Source organism: Trichoplax adhaerens, genomic scaffold (genome assembly GCF_000150275.1).
Source record: "Trichoplax adhaerens TRIADscaffold_1 genomic scaffold, whole genome shotgun sequence".
Lineage (NCBI taxonomy): Eukaryota > Metazoa > Placozoa > Uniplacotomia > Trichoplacea > Trichoplacidae > Trichoplax > Trichoplax adhaerens.
The window spans coordinates 4061945-4086221 of NW_002060943.1; the positions used below are offsets into that span (position 1 = coordinate 4061945).

The window sequence follows — 24277 nt, forward strand, 5'->3', positions numbered from 1 at the left end:
TTCTACATGATATGTATGGCGAAGATCATGTTGTAAGATCTACATCAGGAAATCTCGTCACGGTTAAAATAGATGGGAAAATAGCCTCAATTGATATAAAAGGACAGGTACTGTAGGAACACAGCGATATTGTTATTAAAAATGTTTACCGCTGTAAATGTATCTATTTTTTGAATTAAAATTTACCAGTCTATTCTAATTAACGGTAATTCTTCCAACATAGAAAATAAACTGCGATAACGAATCGTTAAAGAATCAATTGACATCAATCCTGAAGCGACACTCAATGTGCAGCATTTAAGATTAGCTGTCGAATTACAAGTATCTAGTATTAGTGTTATAATAACAAATAAAGAGTGTTGCTTGACTTATCGATATAATTTAGTATTATATCCCTGTGTCAGTTGGTCTTAGCAATTTTCCATGTTGATGTTGTATATGACATACTCGTGTACATTTTTCAAGGTTTAGCACCTTTATTACTATTTGTATAAAAATCGCTTGTCACTATTATTTGTATTCTGTAAGTTTTTGTTCCGTATTTTAAAGTGTTTTTTTTTTTAACTAAACTGTTAATAAGTCAATATATTGTAGAATGTCTGCAAAGAGCAAAGAAATTACTAAATTCATGGCAATAAACGTAGCAGATGCAACAATGTGCTACCGTAATACGTATAAGGGTATTCATCAGTTTCTATCGAATAATTTATACAATTAAATTTTTCTTTCCATGATACAAATACTGTACGTTATATAGTAATGCATTATATTGCAATTTAAAGCAAGTTATAATATGGGTAAATAAAAAGAAAGAAACAACAATTAAATTGCCAAGCCTTGTCTTTATTAGCTCACGGACATCAATATCAGCAATATTAATTCAATAAATGTCCTTTCAATTACAAGGTAACCTTTAGTTAAAAGTGGATTCGAAATATTTATGATCTTGGTTGAAGTTATTTCATACTGCGAATACCACATCGCGTCGAAGATATCCTTAAAAATAACTCTGTAACTAATTTAAGTTCTGATGATATGTGTTGTTAATAACAACCCCAGTATAAAAATATCTAGAAATGAATAATTTAAAGATCATTACGGTATTGTACGTATTTGAAAATCCATTACAAGCCAAGTGGACATACATTTTAGAAGTAATCGTTGCAAATCTTAAATACACGACATATATATCTATATGTTTTATAGGTTAGAATTTGCATGAGGTATTTACAACTTATACATATATCGCATGAAAAGAAATAGATTTGTAATCAAGATTGATACTGAGTGGATTTTCTAGCGAAGTATATGTACGAATAATAGTTGATCTTTGCATTACGTTTTACTTTAGTGAATTGTATCAGTACATCACTAAACTCTTATTAATTAATCAAATTTAACATAGTTAGCCGGGAATATACCGACTTTGCCGTTCAATTTACCCTCCCACCAGTCATCTTGATCAGCAGTCCGGGTAATCACAGTAATTCTTTCTCCAACATCGAAAGATAGATCACACGGTTTCTCGCCTTGAAAAGGATATAATGTGGTAACAATTAAGTCATTATTCCAATCTTGATCCATAGGGTAATTGCTAGCCGATTGACTAGATGGCATCCATAAAGGTGGAGCTGCTGCAGAACTGGCATTAGTACGTGTACTGGGTGTATATGCTGAAGCGCTTCTTGAGACAGCACTGCTCTTGGAACCGCTTGATTTCTTAGAACTAGCTGACCCACTACTCGACGATGAGCTCGATTTTGTCGGCTTTGAACTGCTATGCATCTTAGGAAGTCTAAAATTGGAACTGCGAGCAGGCGGCTGAGAACCAGCATTGTCAGCATCTTTCCTACTCTCCACAGTAGGTGGTATAGATGCTATTGGGAAATGATAGGATGGTTATTGCAAGTGAACAGAAGTTAAAGTACTGTAATTGATGATTCTAATCTAACAATATCTAAAAATAAATGTAGCTGCTCTTAAAAAATATTGATGTATTACTTATGCGAAGTGTAATATGGATCATTCAACGAAGAAGTGGCATACCTCCTGGAGTTAGCTGAAGTTTCGCATCTCTATAAGCGATATAATTCTCTGCATGAATTTCGAGTGCATCATACAAGCGTTGAGCTTCACCAGGTTGAGGAATTTCGCCACTTAAAATTTCCCTGGCACTAATCTCACCACCATAAAACCTAAAATAAATAACGAGTTTTATCATTCGTTCAATCCCTGTTCGCAATATCGTTCAGTTGTTGGAGATGGAGCGATACTGTTATGGGCAACTAAAAATTGTATCAAATTAAGCTTTTCAATGTCCAATTATTTTTACCGACGATTGGTATCTTTTCGTTCTATTAATGCTGAGCCTTCTAAAGATATTCCCGCAAATAAGCCACGAGTTTTGCTATAAGTATATATAGCTGAAATTGATTTGACGGTTACATCGCCTTCAACATTTCTACCGACAGGTCCAGCAGCAACGGAGATATTACCACCAAGAGTTACGTTACCATTTCTACTAAAAGCATCGACAGCCGCTTGTGAGTTTAGGACAATGACAAAATCTGTCAACTAGAATAAAATGAAAAGCTAGGATTAGTTAATTGCATCTGAAATAAGTAATGGCCAGAGCTATTAGCATTGATCAAGGTATCATTTGATTTCAATTACTCAATCCAGTCATAGTAATATAACCCCGACAGTAAAATGGTTAGCAATTGTGATGATAAGCTGTAACTGACAAGTCTAGTGATTGCTTTAAAATACCTTTCGATGTATTCTTTAAAAGTCTACTGTATTTAATCTACTGTAGCTATCATTCTACTACTTACTAGGTGTTATCACTTAATCTAACTTGTTAGTCAACAACGCTTCCACAATTGTAAATACAGTATATAAACTGAACATTTATCATCTACGCGTGTAGACAGCGTGTAGACAAGATGACCAACACGATTGATTGATATGATCGAATTTGAAACATTTTGATAGCAATAGTTAGGTTATCATTGGTTGATCCATTCTCACCTCGACTCCTATTTCAAAACCGCCTCCCAGACCAGCTAAACCAAGAGCTGATGGAGCCGACCATGCTGTCACAATAAAGAAAATAGAATAGTTTGGAATTAGCGCAAGGCATCAACACGTATACTGTAGTCTATCCTGTGTTTCACTATTCAATTCAACTCAAAATTGAGAAGTTGATATTGAATAGATAATCATAATTTCAAGTTATCAATTAAAACTGTATAACTGACAGACGATGGAAAACATCTGAATGTGGAAGACGCCTCATATAATGTATTTAAAATTGATATACTGGTACTTTTTATGCTAACGTATCATCATGATGACAGCGTATCGTGGCGATATGGATAGGATACCTACCTTTCACTACGTGTATGTCTATCTGCCAGCAATTCTCGACATTATACTTTAACAAAGTGAACAGGGAATACCCGTAGCCCAATCATCACTGTCTCTGATGTTATTGATCGTATAAGACCAGCGAGAATTGTATATTTACGTGTAGCGTGATGATTTCACTCAATTGATCTATTCTGTCGTTAGGTATTTCTACTATACATTAAGTACTGTCAAAGTGTACTCGTACATGCTCTATGCTGGTAGTTAAGTCCATATTACCGTATCAGCACCAAAGTTCATAGCCTAACCGCCGTCACGGCGTCTATGGATATGATTGAATGATGTTGATCGTTTTATAACATTGCATTTTAGAATGGATCCATGTTATTCAAAGAGTATCTTTAGTCTATTAATAGAATGATACTGTGTATGCTGGCATGTTGGATACGCACATTCACTGTCGTACAGACAGAGAAGAGTAGAGTAGTGGTTGATGATGAGGAAAACTGCTTTGATGAAGGTAAAATAAAACTCAATGAAAGCAGTCATCATGATAATCGAATGATATTATTGTTGAACGTCCATCAATAGCGGTGATAGTTTGGCAAGCCACTATGATCAGTAGGATAATTACAGTAATGGTCATGCTGTTCTGCCCTATGGTAGTGTATCATAATTGATTGTTGATGGCTGTAGAATGAATGTGTGTCAACATGTACATACTTCCTTCAGGAGTTCGAGCAATGACTAATCCAGAGCCGCCACGGGCAGTGACAAGAAATCCACCTTTGAAAACAGTTAAAATAGCTAAACCTTTGGCCTTGACAATAATACCGGGTGGTATAATTTTGTCTATATATTTGGATTTTGGATCGCACTGGGTAAAATCCATTAAGATCCGACTGGCCTTTTTGGCTTCAGAGCGTAGCCCCTTTGGTATAGGATTATTCACCATGATGAAATAGTTTGTTGCTACCAGACCATACAGCACAAAGGATCAACTACTTCAAGGCCAATGTTGACAAGCAACGGCAGTCAGTAATGGGTTAATTTCAGTCCACTGACTGTACGTAAGAGACAGTCAATGAACTCGCCACTAGCAATGGCTCCAGGGGGGAAAAAAATCAAATTGCCAGCAATGAAATGGATGTGCAATAATCTGTTTATACGTCTCCAAATTGAAATGGGAATGGATGATTTCCTGCAGCAGAGGATTGCAGTGGAAATTGCGATCTGAGAAAGGTTGAGTTCGGTTCAATACTTTTATGATGTATGATCTATACTGGAAATGAGTCTCCCTTCCATTACGGGAGTCGTCCAAGTCAGAGTGTTGAGATTGAATGGACAGTGTGTCGTACTGTGCACTGTACACTGTAGACTGTGGAGGACAGTGGTGATACGTCTGTACAGATGTACAGACGTTTTCAAGCTTGTAGAAAGGTAGGGAACATCGCGGACTACGACAGTCACTGGTTGCCAACAAGTCCAGTAGAGTACCAGTACATGTATGTACTGTATTTAGTAGTCGATGGAAAAGAGTAGAGTAAAGCTGATTGGAGAACTAGTACTCTATGATGATGGATCATACAATACTAGTCAACGCGCTGCAACCTGGATCGCAAAATCACTCCAGTAGCCTTGGTGTTGAAAAGTACACGAAAAGTACACAGTACTGTATCAATGTTCCACATTCGTATTACAGGACACTATACAGTACTGTACTGAATGGAATGTGGAACATTCGATCATGTGTACTGTACGTACAGTACTGTACTGTGCAAGGCTGTGTACTGTACACTGTACACTGTACAGACTGTACTGTACAGTACAGTACAGTACAGTGTACAGTACAGTCGTTTTACCGTACACTACAGTATACTGTACTGTACAGTACTGTACTGTACTGTACTGCAGACTTATCCATGTTTCACATTCGATCACGTACTGTACTGTACAGTACAGTGTACTGTGCTAGTAGTCGATGGAAAAGAGTACTGTAGAGTAAAGCTGATTGGAGAGCTAGTACTGAAGATGATGGATTATACTGTACTGTACAGTACAGTACTAGTCTAGTACTAGATCCATTGTTGCACATTCGATCACGTACAGTACAGTGCATACAGCGTACAGTACAGTCGTTTTACAGTACTACATACTGTACAGAGCTGTGTACAGACTGTACTGTACAGTACAACTTTAATTATTTTTGAACAAAGAGGAGACATCGAAAATAATCAGATTGTACAGTACTACAGTATATCCTATACTGTACAGTGTACAGTATATCATATCACTATATCATACAGTACTGTACTGTATACTGTACAGTATCAATGTTCCACATTCGATCACGTACATACTGTACAGTGTACAGTACAGCCTTTTTACAGTACTATATACTGTAAAGGGTTGTGTACAGACTGTACTGTGCTCTAGTGAACTGTAGTTCACTGCGTCAATGTTTGGTTACAGTACAGTACAGTACAGTCGTTTTACAGCACTACACTATATTGTACTGTACAGTACAGTATACTGTACAGTACTGTGCTGTACTGTATGACTGTATCCATGTTCCACATGCCATGACGTACAGTGTACAGTACAGCCGTTTTACAGTACTACAAACTGTACACTGTGTACTGTACAATATCATCTACAGTACAGTACTCAGTGAATAGTACTGTAAGCAACTGGGACAAAAACTAAATCTCCACAACTCATACTGAACAATGAATTCAATCGATATCGATAGACCCCAACGTCGAAGCCAATAGGAAAGGAGAGGGAAATCGTCAGCGACCGCCATTGGTTAGTGGTGCAGATAGCCTTGACTACTTGCACAATTTCTTTCTTGCTCCATTAGTCCAACATATCAAGTTCACGCCATTGATTTGGACCTGAAAGGATGGATAAGCGAACCAGAAAGAGAATACGTCAAGCCAAGAAAAAAGCTCGGCCTGGTATGCATTTGATCAACACACCAATGTTTCAGTCCTTTCTACAGCCAGCCACAGCAGTACTCCTCTCTTTTTGCACAGTATCATTGACATGGACATGCTGTTGTACAATCGCTTCGTCCACTTCTTCATCCTCTACTTGACGAGTGTAATACATAAAAATGATACTTAACCTGCTTCTTCACCACTTCTCTCCTTATCCACACAGTACACTACTACAATCGTCGTAGTAAAGGACTTGAAATTGAATTAAATGAACAAATTCAACGCTAGAGGGCGCGTACAGCCAGTGCAAACCACCACATACGAGCACGGACAACGAGTCCAGCCAGCTATCCTTTTCCATCAGCAGGATTATAAAATACTGCATTTGCAAAATCCATATTTTCACCTCCAATTTCATTCTACTCTCTTAGTCAAGGCTCAACGTTGCAAATGCAATCCATTCAAACAACAATAACCCCCATCTTGTCCGATATCATCATGTGCCACACTTGATATCAATCCAAGATACAGTTTAGCCATCAATACTCCATCATTGACCGCAGTCATTGCAACACTACACCAATCATCAACCAGCCATCCCAAAGGATTGCATCTCTAGTCGACATTGGACATCTAATTTCGCTTCCAGCTCTTACCTCTACAAATAAGCTACAGTAATACAACTCAATCTTTTCCTCCTAGCCATAAATTTGACTCTATCCCCTGATCGACGTAGACAGTAGTGGTGATCGTTTGCAATGCCGGTGCAAAATGACGACGATAATCCGCCACCTACCCTTTCTCACGTCAAGTTGTGCAAAATAGCCAAATAATAATCTCCATTTCCAATGGTTGAAACATTCAATCATACATCCCACTGCTTAGCACAATTTAGCTGATGACGGTAGACGCACTCAGTTCAACAGAGTTGTACAGCTGGCATACATTCATGATGAAATAACTGCACCAGGTATTTTCAATTCATTCATGGTAGTGGCCGAAGCCAAGTGAACAATCATCAACTACAGTTGACATCATTGAAAGTAAATCGATTTCACTTCATTGAGTGGCCACCACTGCTCACAATTTCCAACACTTTGCTATGGACCGTGATATCTCAATTCCGTAATAAACTTAATATCGCTAGTTAAAATAGGCTCTTTCTTAATAGCAAAATCAGAATCGAAAGTTACATTGTATATCGTATAAATACCTTTCGAAATAGATCTCTCATCTGCAATATTCGCTACTTTTCTACCTTCTCCTTCAAACAAATAACTATCGTACTGTAGTGATGGTCATCGTTACTTCTATGATGATTTCAATACTACATTACATATGCCTATTCGTAATAGTATTGAGTTGCAATCATATCGTAAATCTTTACATTTCAAGCAATCGTATGAAGTAAATTGACTTCACTATAGCTACAAATTATTATTGGACAGGCTATACAGTACAACACAACTCTCAGGACTGCCAGTCGTCTCTCCTTAAGGCAAAAAGAAATGGATTACAATACGTATAAATAATTGAAAATTGATTAGCACCCTATTCCACGTATACTTCATATTATGACATACAAATGTACCATCCTTGTTCTTACATCACTGTAGACTGTATATTTTCTTCATCTATCATGACGCGTATTAATTGATTAATATTCTATTTCCTATTCCACTTCATATTATGACACACAAATGTACCATCCTTGTTCTTACATCACTCTAGTCTGTATATTTCTTCATCTATCATGACGCGTATTAATTGATTAATATTCTATTTCCTATTCCACTTCATATTATGACACACAAATGTACCATCCTTGTTCTTACATCACTCTAGTCTGTATATTTCTTCATCTATCATGACGCGTATTAACGTAAAAATGCGGTAATCATCATTGTCTATTCTTATAACTTCCATTTAGAACTGAAAGGTAGCTATGGATGGAAAAAGTTCAATTATGCTAAAACAATGGATTTAAGTTTAAATTCTGTTCGTGATAATGTTGAACGAGTTGACGTTCGCTCAATAACCCATCAAGAATTCATCCGACAATTCGAAAAACCTCTAAAGCCAGTAGTATTAACAGGTGCTATGGAAAAATGGCCTGCTATGAAAAAGTGGACAATAGAGGTGAGTTGAAAATAGTACATGCAACACCAAGCTCTGCACACAAACTCCTTACCTATTTACTTACAGAATAACTAAAACCAATTTCTATAATAACCATAATTATTAATACACCCTATACGCATCAAAAGTATCAGCCATAGTAGCATATCAAGATGTTAAGATAAAAAGAACCGTATATCATAAATAGATATTAGAAAAACGGCCCCAATCCTCTCACCTAACGTGCTGTGTAGTCTACACGATCACTAATCCAAATTGCACAACCCAAGTCATTTTTTTCCCCTTTTATTCTTATTATAAATCATTTTATATTTGCATCAAAAATTTCTGACTGATACAGTTTCATTTACTCTAACAAATTCATAATGATAACAGAATCGGTCTCATCCCTAAAAAACGTTCCCACTAAAATTGCTCGCTTATCATGATATTACGCGTAGAACGGTCTTACTTATTGAAGTACAGTATATTTAGCTAGTTCTTATTAGATACTGTAAGCCTTACAAAAACACAACGTTTTATTCTTCCTGATCGGCAGCATAAACTAATTATTACCAACTATAACCAGCAGAAAATATTGTTATATCATGAAAACCATCCTGACCTGTATAACTGTTACTGATTTATCTCCAAATTGAACGCCTGACTTAAGCATTGATTGAAAGTTAGTTAGCTGTATTTACACTGAAATCTTACTCATTAGCTTTGAACTATTCTTATGTAGAGATTAAAGCGAAAATATAAAAATCAACGATTTAAATGTGGAGAAGACGATGAAGGCTATTCCGTCAAAGTTAAATTGAAACACTTATTAGAATACATGAAACATCAAGATGATGATAGCCCTTTCTATATATTTGATGGCTCTTTTGCAGAGGTACTAAATCCAGTCAATAAATAGATGTACAGAAACATGTCAATCTTTTTAATACCGTGGAAATAAAAATTATGCTATCATCTAATACTAGCATTCGAAAAAGAAACGTTTGTTAAATAATTACGAAATTCCGGAATTTTTTCAAGATGATTTATTTAATTATAGCGAAGAGAAGCGACGGCCTCCACACAGGTACAGTAGTTGGATATCCTTACTTTATCTAACCTTAACATATCTATATCCGCTTATTAGCATATAGAATGATAAAAGTAATTCAACGAAGTTATAAATTCCACGTTGCAGATGGTTTGTTTTAGGCCCTGCACGCTCCGGTACTGGTATTCATATTGATCCACTCGGTACAAGTGCCTGGAATAGCCTAATTTCAGGTCATAAGAGGTAAAAAATTTCAATATTATTTCGCAACCAAATGGTCAAAATCAAATAGATATAGTTACGTATCACTCATGAAGGATATTTAATGAAATTCTTTGTTATTTTGTCAAATTCTTAGATGGGCTTTATTTCCAACCACAACTCCAAAGGAATTACTTAAAGTATCTGGAAAGTTAGGTGGAAATCAAAGAGACGAAGCTGTTACTTGGTTCTCAATTATTTATCCAAAAACACAGTTATCGACTTGGCCCTTACAGTTTAAGCCGGTTAGCAATATTGATGAACTTTACAATACGCCCATTCTTTATAACCTATGACATCATGATATCATTTCTATCACTTTGGCGTAGTCAATACAGTAATGATGGGCGTTGTTGCTGCTGAGTAATAACGAGATTACATCACATCAATATACTAAATGGGAGGATTCTAAAATCTTTCAAATTAATTTGAGGGAAAAACTTTTTTACTCTAGCTTGAAATTTTACAAAAGCCTGGCGAGACTGTCTTTGTGCCCGGCGGTTGGTGGCATGTTGTAGTCAATGTCGATATGACTATAGCCGTCACGCAGAACTTTTGTAGCCCTACTAATTTTCATATCGTATGGAGTAAAACTGTCCGGTAAGATATATCAAATTATGATGTCATAGGCTATTTATACTAGCTACTATAGCAGTTATCTTATTACTGATATAGACTTGATTGCAATAATTCTATGAACGAAAGGCACCTTATTATATTTAATATTTCTTATATATCCAATACAGCGGTAGACCTAAACTGTCCAAGAAATGGTACGAAACTCTCAAGGTGAGTATTTGATGTAATTTTGGCCCTGCTCTCTTTAAATTTGTATCAAAATTGTAATTACCGTCCTTGCTATTTTAATAACTGTTCATCATATCTTTCTGCACAATTTAAGATAAACATTCTGTTATAGTACGTGCCATTTAACGTGCAATTAGGATAGTTTTAACAAAGTGATACATGTGATTTTTGAGCAGTATATATACATAATCTAACTACTAACTATTACTGGTGTAATATTTATTAGCGGAAAAGGCCAGAAATTGCTAAAATAGCCGATCAAGTCGACCCAAATAAGAGCACTGGGCTAGCATCTGACTCATCATCATCATCGTCATCCTCATCTAGTGACAACGATAGTAGTAGCTCGTCATCAGAAAGCGATTCAGCTAGTGAAGAAGATCATAAAAGAAAACGTAAAAGGTATCATTTGTCAGTGATGATACGTTATTGCAAATACTTTAGGAGCCATTCATATTTACGTCAGTTATTCATGAATAGTTGTAATACCAAGCTTGTGTTTATATTGAATTTAGATATAGAAAATAAACCACAAAAGAAACAATGAAGGCACTCAATCTTATCATGGAATAACGGTAATAGGTAGACTTAACGTTGTTAGAGCTTGTCCATTGGAATAACTCTAATAATGTTATGGTAACAAATGATGAGACAATCATGACTACGTTATGAAAATGCTCCATTTTTGAGCACAAAGTTATTTCAATCAAAAGGAGATTTTATGGAATAGTTCAATCGATGCAAGACCGACAGTAATCCTGTTTTAACCTTGGAAAATTAATTAGCATTTTCCTATTATTATCAATGTATGACATACTGTGTATGGTATACTATTGTATTGTTCTATGCCATGAATAAATACATTATGTATATAGAGAAGAGATATATATATCAACATGTATGCTTAACTCACAGAATGAGTCAGACTACTTTACATTAAAATCAATCCATTACAATATCATGTATTGTGATAAGTGCGTAGTAAGATAGCATGTCATCGCCCTTATTACTAACTTATTACGTACGTCAATCAATCAATGGTACAATTTTGCGATTTGAGTAGTTGTGCTTCCCTTGTGTATGGTAACTACATTGTCACTTATCGCCAATCATTTACTATGCGTAGTAATTAAACTTATTCTTAACGGATAATTAGTCTAGCTTACTGTCGCTAAAAATAAATTTACACTCAACTTTAGAAATTAAACGGGCGTAATGGCTTTTCTTCTGTAGCGTTGCTATTCTAGTCGCCGATGTTGATGGTAGTAAAGACAAAAAAAGGAACAATATTGAATAATATTCAATCATTGATGACGATTCGACGGTTTAAATAATTTCACTCTTCTAATTAATTATCAAATCATACAAAAGTGAAGTTTTGAATGAGTAATAAATACTAATAGAATAGAAATGATACTTTACTCGATCAATGATGAACATTGTTTTGAATAGGATGATTCACTCGCTATTCGTCAAACGCCTCATTTTATTATAAAGTTGTCATATTTAATAATACGATTATCCTAACAATCCTAGTTTAATTTTCCGATGTTGCAACTACAGTACCGATAATATAGCACCCTTTCATAGCGCTTTATTCGCTTTAAACGTTGCTAGGAGACAAAACCAGTTGATGTCAAAAAAAAGTGAGTTTAATTCCAACTCTTTTTATCTGATTACCATATCAATAATTCGTACCCTTTCTATAGTAAATAAACTATTCACGTGGACATTCTTATGCATGACCTTAATTAAAAGTATGCGTTAGTACAGAGAAACCTGGCGCTAATCTCCAATAGAATTGTTATTTAACCCTTTAAATAGACGCCTTGCTCATTGCCATTTGAAAAGATGAATTACTACTTGGATAGTACTGACGTCAATTTATACAGCAGTAGTATAGAGTACTTTAAATGTTTATCTTACTCATCCATAGCCAGCTCATGCAAGGCCAGCATAAGATTGACGACTATTTATTTGTAACATACTTTTTTTTCAGGCTCTTTAAGTTCGTACAAAAATCCTAGATTATTAAGAAGGAAAAATAGATCATTTTTTAATCAATTTTAATTGGATTTTTACTGCATCATACAATCCAATCACTACATAACACTCATCTTGTAGAAGAGTAGAATTCTATCCAAGCAAGGAGGATGATGTAATACGATATGAATCTAGCGACAGTAGAAATATTGTAAACTTTACTCATGGCACTAATTGAGTAAACTATTGATAATTTAAATCTATTGATTTTTCTCTATTCCATCATGGATAGTTTGTCAATAAGACTATCCATTGAGTTCAAAATGATGCCGATTATTGGTCGAAAATTTCTATTAAAAATGCCTAAACTATTGTTAAAATAAATGCGTATGACAATAGTCATACTTTAGAATTCATCAAAAAATAGTCGAGACACTTATCATCATGGTTAGTATAGCATTAAAACAACATCCACTACTGTACTAATAGCTGACTTGTTGCTAAACGAGACAAAATTAAGAAAGACAAGCAGTCATAATTACTATTATTAAAGCTATTCTTTAACTTCTTTACATTTCTACTTTTTTTGTGTGCTCAAACGAGTCGTTAAAATTCCAGACTATCTACCTTCGCCTCCCTCCAAGTTTTCCTATATTAGCTTTCTTCCCCCCTCCCACTAACTGTATCTTATTTCTTTCTGTCACGCATTTACTCATCGATCGGAGTAATCAACTAGCATTACATCATTAAGCCCAAGATTGGCCTATCATCAGTTGTAGTCTTAGGCTGTAAAAGTGTTCCGCCTCAGCACAATTGACAACTGGCCTTGATCCGGTTAGCGCTACCGACGTAATCGTCCATCATCTCCTTATTTTTACTATAATTCAATCATTTGCCATCAACAATTATTATTATTAAGACATTAATGTCGATCTCCTTAGTATTGTAATTGTAATAGCGAATGATCTCTTCGACTATTATCCATGATATCATAAAAATTGACGTCAGTACTTGCTGCATAAAAGTATAGCAAGATGAAGGTTGGTTCTACTGGTCATAAAGAAGAAAAACCACCCAAAAGTAAGGTCCGGTTGCCAGAATTGCGACGTGTCTACTACGAGGTTTCATCGGCTATCTTTAACAATTCATTAAGGTAAAAACAGAATGAGAAGGGAAATTCTTGATTTCTTAGTTTCTATTCCCATTAGCAATTACCGCCTATGCTGTATAGACGTTTAAAATTAATGGTTAATATGCGTACCAAGAATCAGAATAAATTAGTGTCCCTTTTAGGAATTGTTATTAGAAAGGAATAAAATACTGATCTTGAATTAACAATAGTCCTAAGAAGATTTAAAGCGTAGTAAAATAACAACAGTACAATTTGATAGAATAAGAAATGGAAGACGAATAAAACGTATATCATTAGAATTACCTTCTATCTAGATAGCAAAGTAAAATAGATAACCGTGAAAAAAGAATGATCCTTTTAATTCCCATAGCTTGTTTAAATATACCCTATTAAATCTAACTTAATTCATGTATCTTGCGACTGCTTTACATACTTTAACTAATACAATTCTAACATTTTTTACCAATTTCTATCATTTAGTAATGATAAAACTGATCTAATCACAATATTTTTTGAAGCAGTGAAGGTAAGTCTGTGTTTTTCTAACATTAACTGCAATCGATTAAATCTGATTTTATTACTTGTATGTTCGGGTGTACTTGTAACACTTGATAACCAAAACAAACTTTTTAAATAATTAGTTCAAATATTAATTACATAGGTCATTCTTAGGTAGAGTTATCAGCTTCAGTAAATTAACAGATAGGAATACTTTTATAATCTATCACTGAATTAACTCAATGAATAAATCCATTTGATAATTGAAATGTTCTTCTTGTTAGAATGGTGATCTTGAACGAGTTAAAAATTTTCTTCAACGTAAAGGCAGTCCGGTAAGCTACCTACAACACCACCTCGACTACCTTTAGTATAATCTGATTTAGTTTAAAATTTTGAGTAGTCTTCAAGCAATGTTTCCCTTAAATATTTTAACGTTAATTATATTAGCTCTATCAAAGCTTTTACATGTCAGTAGTTTGAAATTTCTATCGATCTCTACATAGCATTCCCTTCTAAAATCGTACAATGACATTATGTTAGCTTTACCAGAGTTCTACATACCCTTCTTTACTAAGGATTTTATCAATCTCTAATATTCTCTCTTGAAATCCTATAACTTGTTGAGAGCATTGTTAGCGTTAACAGAGCTTCAGTCAAAAAAATCTGAATATTGATTTTATCTTTATTTAACCATAAGAAACTTAAAACATTTGCATTAATTAATAAAACACAGTTTAAGTTCCATAAATTACAGAGCTACCCCACTAGCACTTTAAAGTTACTGGTACTTTCCTGTTACATATTGTAGTCAATATTGTCCTCATTTTCTATCAATTTCTAAGCAACCTAACCGATTGTAATTATCATTCTCCTGATCCATAAATGCTACCTAATCTAATAATTATATATAATCAATCCCTACCTATAATATTTATCAACTGTGTGTAATCTGATTCTTTTCATTAATTTTACCTTTTTATATAACATGATTAAAAGTTTGAGTGCTAGCAATCTTAAGCACTCCCTACTTCAACTATCCGCAAACTCAGAGTATTAAATACGATAAGTTAAAACTGTACGATGATAATAAGTTGATAATTTCTCATCATTAAGATTAGTCAATTAAAGCTCGAAGGTAGCGTTTAAAACCCTAAAATTAGGGTCCTAATTGTAGATTGAGCAATGGCCTCTTTCTAGTAGTTAGCTAGCTTGAAGATAACTTTTTTTAAGTTTCAGTTCATTTTACTACCAATGTTCATTCAGTAGTTGATTAATAAGAAATAATGACAACTTCTATCCATATAAGAAATTATACGCAATCGGTTATTTCTCTTCCATAAATTTAACTTATTAGCAAAAGGATGATGAATATAATTGCCCTCATCAAGGACTTCTAGATCCCCTGAGGATCTAGAAATCCATGCCATTACGAGTATTCATGACTACTGTACTTTACATATAATACTAATTAGAGAGATATAGCTTACCTGTATATCTATATACATGGGATTTCCCTATTGCTAATAAATGACAGCTTAAAGCATTCAATAACAGTTCAATATCTTTTCTTGAATACACCTACTAGATTGATATCGATACTAAAGAGAAAAAGACCGGCAATACACCAATAATGTACGCTGTCATGGCAAACAACTTGCCGGTAAGTATTTCTCCATGATATAAAAACTTTTATTGCATTAACAGATTAAATAGAGTTAAAAAATTGGAACACATCTCTTTATCCTCCTAATTAACCTGAAAACCGAATAGACCTAGAAATAAAATATTGTATATGCGAGCTTGCAAGTTTATTATTGATTCTGAGCTATAAAATAGCTCAGTTCAAATTGTAAAAGCCCATTCGATTATTCATAATCGCTGTGAGTCACCAACGGCTCGGATAGAATAGTAAAAGGCCAAGGAAATCACTCATTATTGTTTCTGAGCCACTAAAACAAGTTTAGTTCAAAATATAAAATCTATTAAATCATTCATATTGGCTCTGAGCCACCAATAGCTGACAGGGGATAGTAAAAACCTCTAAAATCACTCCTTATTTACTCTAAATCATAAACGTCTCAGACAAAATTGCACTTCCTTCTTGGATTGTTCGTAAAGTTCTAATTGAATCATTTCAAACTTCAACATTACTGGAAATGAATAAATCGATATTTTTTGGCTTGTAGATGGTTAAATTGCTGCTAAGGTATGGCGCGGATACTACACTACGCAATGCAGAACAAGAAACAATTTTTGACAAATCAAAAATAGATATGAAAGGATATTTATTAGGTAATCAACCAGTTCTTGATAGTACTTTAGAGAGTATTATCAATTCTAAATTTTTTCTTACCATTTTATCTTGACACTACCCGAATAATCTTTTAATGTTACATATTTCTTCTTGTCCTTATGTAATTTCTCATCCCCTTGCCATTGAAAATCTCATATGCAATCACTACAGACACCGTTCGAGAACCAGGTGGGCTTATATACTGACAACTATATTTTATGTATTCTAAGAATGCATAACTATCAAACTATTCTAAGCAGTGATATGGAAATACCATTCACCGATCCCTACATGACAAAGTTATCCATCTTTTTTCAGGTCCTTCAACTAAAAAACTTTTGCAGTCAGCTTGGCAAGGCAACGCTGAAATAGTCAGAAAAATTCTGGTGGGTAGCTTCTATTTTCTTTTTCTTATATAAACACTAGTACTATCTTCTGTAATGAAAAGATAATTTAAAATCAATTCACTTAGCCCCAATATGGCTGTAACATTAAGATGGAACCCATTCAAATAGTATAATCATTGTTTATGTTCCATTTCTCTCTTCTAGTCTAGCGGAAAAGCAGCCAACATTAATGGTAAAAACTCTGAAGGTTGTACACCATTACTATTAGTAACAAGAGATATCAAAATGTTTACAGAAGGTACGAGAATATTGCTTCAATCGATACACCATTATGATATTGCTAGTTGATAATTTCTAATCCAATAACTGGACATTTTTCAACTTGATTATAAAGTGAATCAAGCCCTTCAACGAGATTATAAGCCGGTAGAAGTCGTAACAGAATTATTGCAATACAGCGCGTAAGTCCGTTCAATAAACTAGCTGGTGCATCTTTAACATTTTTTAAAATGGCATCGAATTGGAAAGAGTTCGGCTTAGTATAGGATATTCGATAAGATAAGAAGATTAGTTCACTAAAATTTTTCTATAGGGAGATATCTTGACTAAATTATATATTAATAACTCTCTGGCAAATATTTACACTCATAGTCTGATCTAACATCTAGCCGTAATAAGAAATTGATTTCAGTATTACCTGATTGTATGAGAATTGCCAGCCAAATAATCTTTGACGAAATTGCACCTTAATTATAATCCCTTCAAAATTCGACTCTACTAGGCAGTTCAGATAAAGCAAAGGAATTAACGTGATATCTATCTTGATTTTGATTATATTATACCTTTCCCATCATACTTAGTGAAACTAGCATTCGAGATGTTAATGGCTATACACCTTTACATCATGCTGCTGCTGCCAATAATGATATTGCAACGACCATTATTTGCTTACTGCTGGATAAAGCGGAAGCTAATATAGGTAAGTTCAATTTTATAACATCATTCTCTAACATCAACCATCTTAATAGTATTCTGGAAATAACATTAACTTACGTGTTTTGATGATAACTTCATTCATAAGCTTATTTTATTCTATTTCAATGATAGATATTGCTGATAATCGAAATTATTCACCTCTCCATCATGCATCGAAAAGTGGCCATGTAGCAGCTGTCAATACCCTTGTCGAAAAAGGCGCTAACGTTAACGCACGCAGTGATCAAGGCGAAACTCCACTCCACTTATCCGTAAGTTTTTACACTTAAATTTCGAAGTTGGATGTTTGGTTATAGCCATAGTAACCCAAAAGTAAAATCAACAGTATCATAGAGTAGATCATAACCTAAAAATTATCTTCACTCGATAGCTCCAACTTGATAGATATTGATAGTCTTGAATTATTTTTCCATCATCGATTTATTAGGCCTCAGGTGGTCATGAAATTGTTTCAACAACTTTACTCAATAATGGAGCTGATATTACTTTAGTCGATAATGATGGTTTAACACCGGTGGATGTAGCCAAGACAAGCCGACTTAAAGCAAAATTAAGAGGTAACCTACATGGCCAAAATATTGAATGTCTGTAGTATTAGTTACAAGAAATAGCCAACATTACTAATCCTATTAAATAATTTCGGTACATTTATAACCTATTTCATAACTTATGGCTTAGATGCATGGGCAGAACAAACCTATCTGAAAGTTGATATATCGGAACCACCAGCGGAAAATAATGACAGTATTACTCAAACAGATACTAAAGTACGATCATTTATGTCTACTCGATATGTTTAATACAAACTTTCATTTAAAACTTGTTTCCAATTTGATAGATATCACATTGTAAGCTATAATAAAATGATATTATTCTAAATTTGATTTATTTTACAACAAATAGCAAGCTGATGCCAGCACATCAACATCAGTAACAGCCAAAGAAAAAGCGAAAAGTAAGAGAAAATAGCAATACTGCATTCGTATATAAAATATTAGCAACTGCTGTGACATAGTAGAACGTGTATCTTAATCTGGATTTTGTTATTATGTCAATAGATGGAGAAGTAGAAAATGGTTCTCTTAAATCTCCTAGAAAACAGCCTAAAAAGATTAAGAAAACGTTAGTATTACCTCAATACATAAATAATAAATAATTATACAGAGTCTTGGTAAGCTATTTAATCTACTATCCTCAGGGCTTACTTTTCATCGCCAGTAGAAGGAATAGGTAGAATTAATTCACAGTATCTTTATGCTGACAATAAGGAAATAAATGTTTTCAATTACAGGAAAGACATTAAATCGACTCCTATCAAACCTACTACAAAACCGATAATCGAATCTCAAAACGGATTTCGACTTATTTCATTTGATCGAAAGCGATTAGATCAAAAGAATAAAAGTTGCGAAGGAAGGATCCAAAGTACAAAGACACTCTCTTCCTGTAGCTCAGGATATAAAAGTTCAGAGAAAAATAAAAATATATCGCGCAGCGTATCCTTACAAGGCACATGGACACAAAAAGTTTCTCATCAATCAGGTAAAATCATCCTATTTCAACTTAGTATGGCAGCATATCTATATGCGTTAAATATACAGTATTAAAAGAACTAGGAAAAAAAATCAATATTTTAAGAGTAGTTATAAAAATTAGAGACTGAAGAGTCGCTGTCACCTCTGGCAGTATCGTAAGCGTTAGTAATTTTTTCATGTTTGCTTCAAATTTAAATTAGATTCACAACCAATTCGCTTAAAAGTTTTCGATCTATCCGTGTCTGGAAATAACAAGAATCCTGCCAATAGTTGCTTTCCGGCAATTAATTTAGATGCTACAGTATCACTTGCACCACCACGAGGAATGCGCGGAGGAAGAATTTTGAGTGGTGGTAAAAACGAAAGGTAAGGATAAATATCAAAAACAGATAGGTTAATAACCCTATTAAAGTCATTTGAAAATAGCTTTTTTTAAGACCATGGCAATTAAAAATAAATAACTATTTTACTAGCTTATTTTTGTTCATAAACCATATCAAATCATGCATGTGGAGGATAATCAAGTTGATTTTCGCAGTTTTGATTACAAATCTTATACAAATCTAAATGGAATAACTACCATCTTTTGAGATAGCTCAAAGAGAGATGGATTAATTACTCGTATATCAAAAAATGTATTATATTTTATTTGTATCAAAAATTTCCTTCTGAAGCGTAGGAACCATGGCTTATATTGTACTATGAGAATCCAAACAATTTTTTTGTAGGGTTTATTTCTTATTTACTTAAAGATAATTTACCTTATGTTTTTTTCTTTTACTATTCTAATTAAAGGAAAAAAACACCATCTGATTCACTATCCTCATTCCATCAAAAAAGTGCTGGTCAATCACGTCAATTTTTACCAGGTTTGTAAATCTATACCCTAGAGTACAATAAAATGTAAATGTTGGCCATAAAATAAATGTAATCAAGTCGTGTATTATATTAAATATATACGAATCATCAATATGATGAATTATCTTCTCGCCGATTTCATGTAAAATCAAATTGCAAGCAGTTCAAAATGAAGTGCCTAAGCCATCATCTGTAAGTAAAGAAAAAGAAATTGCTTGGCTAATGAAAAATGTTTTCATTGGTTAATCATTGCCTTTCTGACCACTCTTTTTTCTCATCAACAGGCAATTGTATTACCAGCAATTCCAGATCGTGAAACTCAAGGAGTTGGCAATGAATCAAGGAGACCTCATATTGTCGATTTAGGTAATCATTTAATTGACTAGATAGCCAGTACATAGTATAAAACCTAGTTGATCAAGTGTGAGATACATGCTATAACAACTATAATTGAATGGAGAATAATTTTTTTTATCTATTTTAAGATTATTTATCATCGAAAGATACGGAAACTTCTCAAACAAATCAAGAAACAAATGGCTGTGATGGAGACATTAGTACTACTTCAAAGTCCTATAGCGATAATCGCGTTGGAATCAACACCATCGATTGCACTCCAGTAGAATTATCCAACACAGATAATAGCTTACAAGATAGTCCTCCTAGTCTTGAACGCCATCGCAGTAATCGACGTGGTCGTTTAAACCCTTTAAATCAAACTGATCAAGATCATTCAGCTAATATGACACCACCAGAAATGATGGATGCCAGCTCATCAAGTTCATTAAGTTGGTCATTAAATGATTCTCCAGCTTCATTAGTGATAGATTGTAGTGATGACCGAGAGGAAGCAACTCCACCTAGCAAGCCTGATGTAACTGATTTACTCAAGCTTAATCTATCTATGAGACCTAGAAATTTAAGTAGTATCTCAGAAAGGAATGAATCAGATTCAGAGCGAATATCGTCAGGACTTAGTAAATCCAATTGCAAAGATGGTCAAAAGAAACCAGACAATAACAGAAATCAAATTCGTTACGAAAAGTTATCAACGACGGATAGTTCTGCAATTACATCAACTACAGAGCATAGTGAAACAGATACTACATTACAATATGAGAGTAGCGATGCCACAGTTACTACAGCGAATAAAATTAAAAGTAATCATGATATAGAGAGGAATGGAGTAATGATAACCGAAAATAAGGATTTACTCGTTGAAAATAATACAACCATATCGAATCATGACCATAGCGTGAATGGCTTGACGTCAGATCCTTCTCGAAATGAACTAAATATTCCTCTTGATCCTTCAGCTAGGGTACCATCTAAAAATAGTAATTCTAGCGAGAATACATCTGAATTACCTATTAATGGCTTTAATGGATTATCATCTCAACATTTATCACAAAATGGTAGTAAAAGAGGTAGTATGGACTCAGAATTTACTAGTCGCAGCTATAATTCGTCATCAGTAACAGGTTATAAAGGTTCATCAGAAACATCCAACGATAGTATTGATGATAGTAATTACAAGACACGTTCAAGCCTTTCCAAAGTAACAAAACAACGTGTTCGAAAAGCTCCATTTCCTCTTCATCGTGAGGATAGCTTTGCAGACGATGAAATGAGTAATTATACATCAGGACAAAGTCGACGGACAAGCGAACTAAGTTGCATATCACAAGAAGCTATCGATGATTTAACACGATCCGGAGCAAAATCGGTAGCTGCTCAAATTGAAAATTTAAGCAAGAGTAATTTGCCAGTAATCCATACTGTACTAGATTCCGGTAGCCATCGTCTCTCCATTTGCAGTAGTTTTAACGGTATATCAAGCGATATTGATGACCCCGATGCCCAGCGAATTAGTTGGAAAAAGGGTCAAATTTTAGGAAAAGGAGGATTTGGCGTGGTAATGCTTTGAATATTATACCCATGTAGAAGTATAATTAATTATACTTGCTCAGTCATTTTTATTGTAGAATTTTAAATTTATAATATTTTAAATTAGATATTGGTTTTTAACTCAATAACTAAATTTTGTAGCAGTGTTAATCATTTTTATTACTTGACAGTATCATCTTACAATACTTAATTAATATTATAGGTGGTTTGCGGTCTTACTAATGATGGTCAACAGATTGCAGTGAAGCAGGTTTCATTAGATGATAAAGATATCGATAGCGCCGTGAAAGTATATGAAAATCTACGACATGAAATTAAAATGCTAAAAAATTTACGTCATCATAATATTGTACAGTAAGTAAATGTGAAACAATAACAGTCGTAAGCCTTGTTTTATTCAATTTACCATATACTGTAGAATCCAAAATGTAAGTATTAATTTTTCATTAATTATATTATCTCTCAATCACTCAGTTATCTAGGTATGGCTTTAGAAAATGATACGGTCAATATATTTATGGAGTTGGTAACAGGAGGCACAATTGCGAATGTTATAAAGAAGTAAGTAGAAAAGCTTATAATGATAAAATAACTCATAGTATGCGATAATTTTATAACATATATATGCGTATTTGCTCGCATAATACTCTAATAATCATTTTGTGTATAACTATCGATAACTAGTTTTGGACCATTGGATGAGAAAATTTTTAGTCGATACACAATGCAAATCCTCCAAGGTTTAAAATATGTTCACGATAGAAACATTATTCACAGGTAAGATTAATCGGATATTGAAGACACTAAGATATATCCAGTTTTAATTTAGATATTTCATAATACTTTACTAAAATCCATTATTAAAGCTAATATCAAAAACTATCTTTTTTTTTTGAGTTTGCTGCGGTAATAGTTTGAACTTGATCATATTATAAATGTCAATCTCCGTAGGGATATTAAAGGCAGCAATGTCATGTTAATGCCTTCTGGTGTTATCAAATTGATCGATTTTGGCTGTTCTAAAGTAATGCAAAAGACTTATGTATGTATACCAAATCCAATAATAAATCAATAAAGGATTCAAAAAGTGGTAAATATTCCTTGGTAACCTCCATTTTCTCATTTAGGCTGACTCTCACAGTAATAACAACAATACTGGAAGTCCAAATAATTCCGTGGGTGCAAGTTCCATTAAAGGTACTCCGTATTGGATGGCTCCAGAAGTAGTCAAGCAAAGTGTGTGCGGCTGCGAATCTGATATATGGTAAAGCATGGTGTAATTATGCTTCATTTTTGTGAATAAACCTCTTTGTTATAACTTAACATTCCAAAAGAATCGCTATAAAAGTGTTAATATTACCGTACCAATTTAATGATTAGGAGTACCGGTTGCACAGTCTTTGAAATGGCTACAGGAAAACCACCTTGGTATTTTAAAATTATTAGCTACATATAAAAATATGAAGTGTCAATTATAGAAGCCTTAAAAACTTGTTTGAGTGAGCCTAAACCTTGTTATTATTCTATATGTAGGGCTGAATTTAATAAATTAGCGGCACTATATAAGATTGGTTCCGATACTGAGCCTCCACAATTGTCTACTGATTTATTTTCAGAAGATTGCGTCAATTTTGTAAAATCTTGTTTAACAAGGTGATCTAGAGCATAAGAAATAATATAATATTTGTTACCACTTTCTACTTACGCCAATAAATGAATTGCTAAAGTTTGCACAAACGAAAAGGATTAAGCCACCACTGGTTTATTCTAACTTACTGTAATAAATTAGAGTTTTTATTTAACTTGCTATATCTTATTTTTCAAAGGAGCTTAACTTTCTCTTCTCCTATTTGTAATAGAGATCCAAAAGCAAGACCAAGTGCTACGCAGCTTCTTCGATTACCATTCGTAGTACTGTAATTAAATATCTGTTTACAATCAGATAACTAGTGCCAGCACTCTAAACGATAAATTTGCTCGACCATTTTTTATTCATGGAATATTTTGTAAACATAGCTTATGATTTCTAAGTCTGTTTACTAGCTTTATTATCTCTTCGAGATAAGAGAACTACAATACGATCAATATTCAACAAATAGGGAATTACTCGTCGAATATTTGATTGATTCTAGTTACAAACGCAAGATACTTTTTAACAATTACCGAATATGTT

General features: G+C 33.9%; 3 protein-coding genes across 3 annotated transcripts; 2 read left to right on the forward strand and 1 right to left on the reverse strand.

Moving 5' to 3' along the window:
• Window positions 1-1386: 1386 nt before the first annotated feature.
• On the reverse strand, window positions 1387-4324 carry TRIADDRAFT_18938 (uncharacterized protein; the record flags this gene model as incomplete). The annotated part of the gene is made up of 5 exons (XM_002108578.1): window positions 1387-1634; window positions 2032-2195; window positions 2333-2574; window positions 3031-3095; window positions 4093-4324. 5 exons carry the CDS (start codon window positions 4322-4324, stop codon window positions 1387-1389), a joined length of 951 nt encoding a protein of 316 aa, XP_002108614.1.
• A 1950-nt stretch (window positions 4325-6274) lies between these two features.
• TRIADDRAFT_49617 (uncharacterized protein) lies at window positions 6275-11191 on the forward strand (the record flags this gene model as incomplete). The annotated part of the gene is made up of 10 exons (XM_002107775.1): window positions 6275-6329; window positions 8242-8450; window positions 9175-9327; window positions 9419-9519; window positions 9631-9726; window positions 9842-9989; window positions 10199-10344; window positions 10491-10533; window positions 10778-10953; window positions 11155-11191. 10 exons carry the CDS (start codon window positions 6275-6277, stop codon window positions 11189-11191), a joined length of 1164 nt encoding a protein of 387 aa, XP_002107811.1.
• Window positions 11192-22588: 11397 nt separating this feature from the next.
• On the forward strand, window positions 22589-23761 carry TRIADDRAFT_49618 (uncharacterized protein; the record flags this gene model as incomplete). Its single annotated transcript, XM_002107776.1, has 7 exons — window positions 22589-22665; window positions 22789-22881; window positions 23056-23128; window positions 23193-23194; window positions 23291-23368; window positions 23485-23532; window positions 23638-23761. The coding sequence occupies 7 exons, from the start codon at window positions 22589-22591 to the stop codon at window positions 23759-23761; spliced, it is 495 nt and encodes a 164-aa protein (XP_002107812.1).
• Between the last annotated feature and the right edge of the window lie 516 nt (window positions 23762-24277).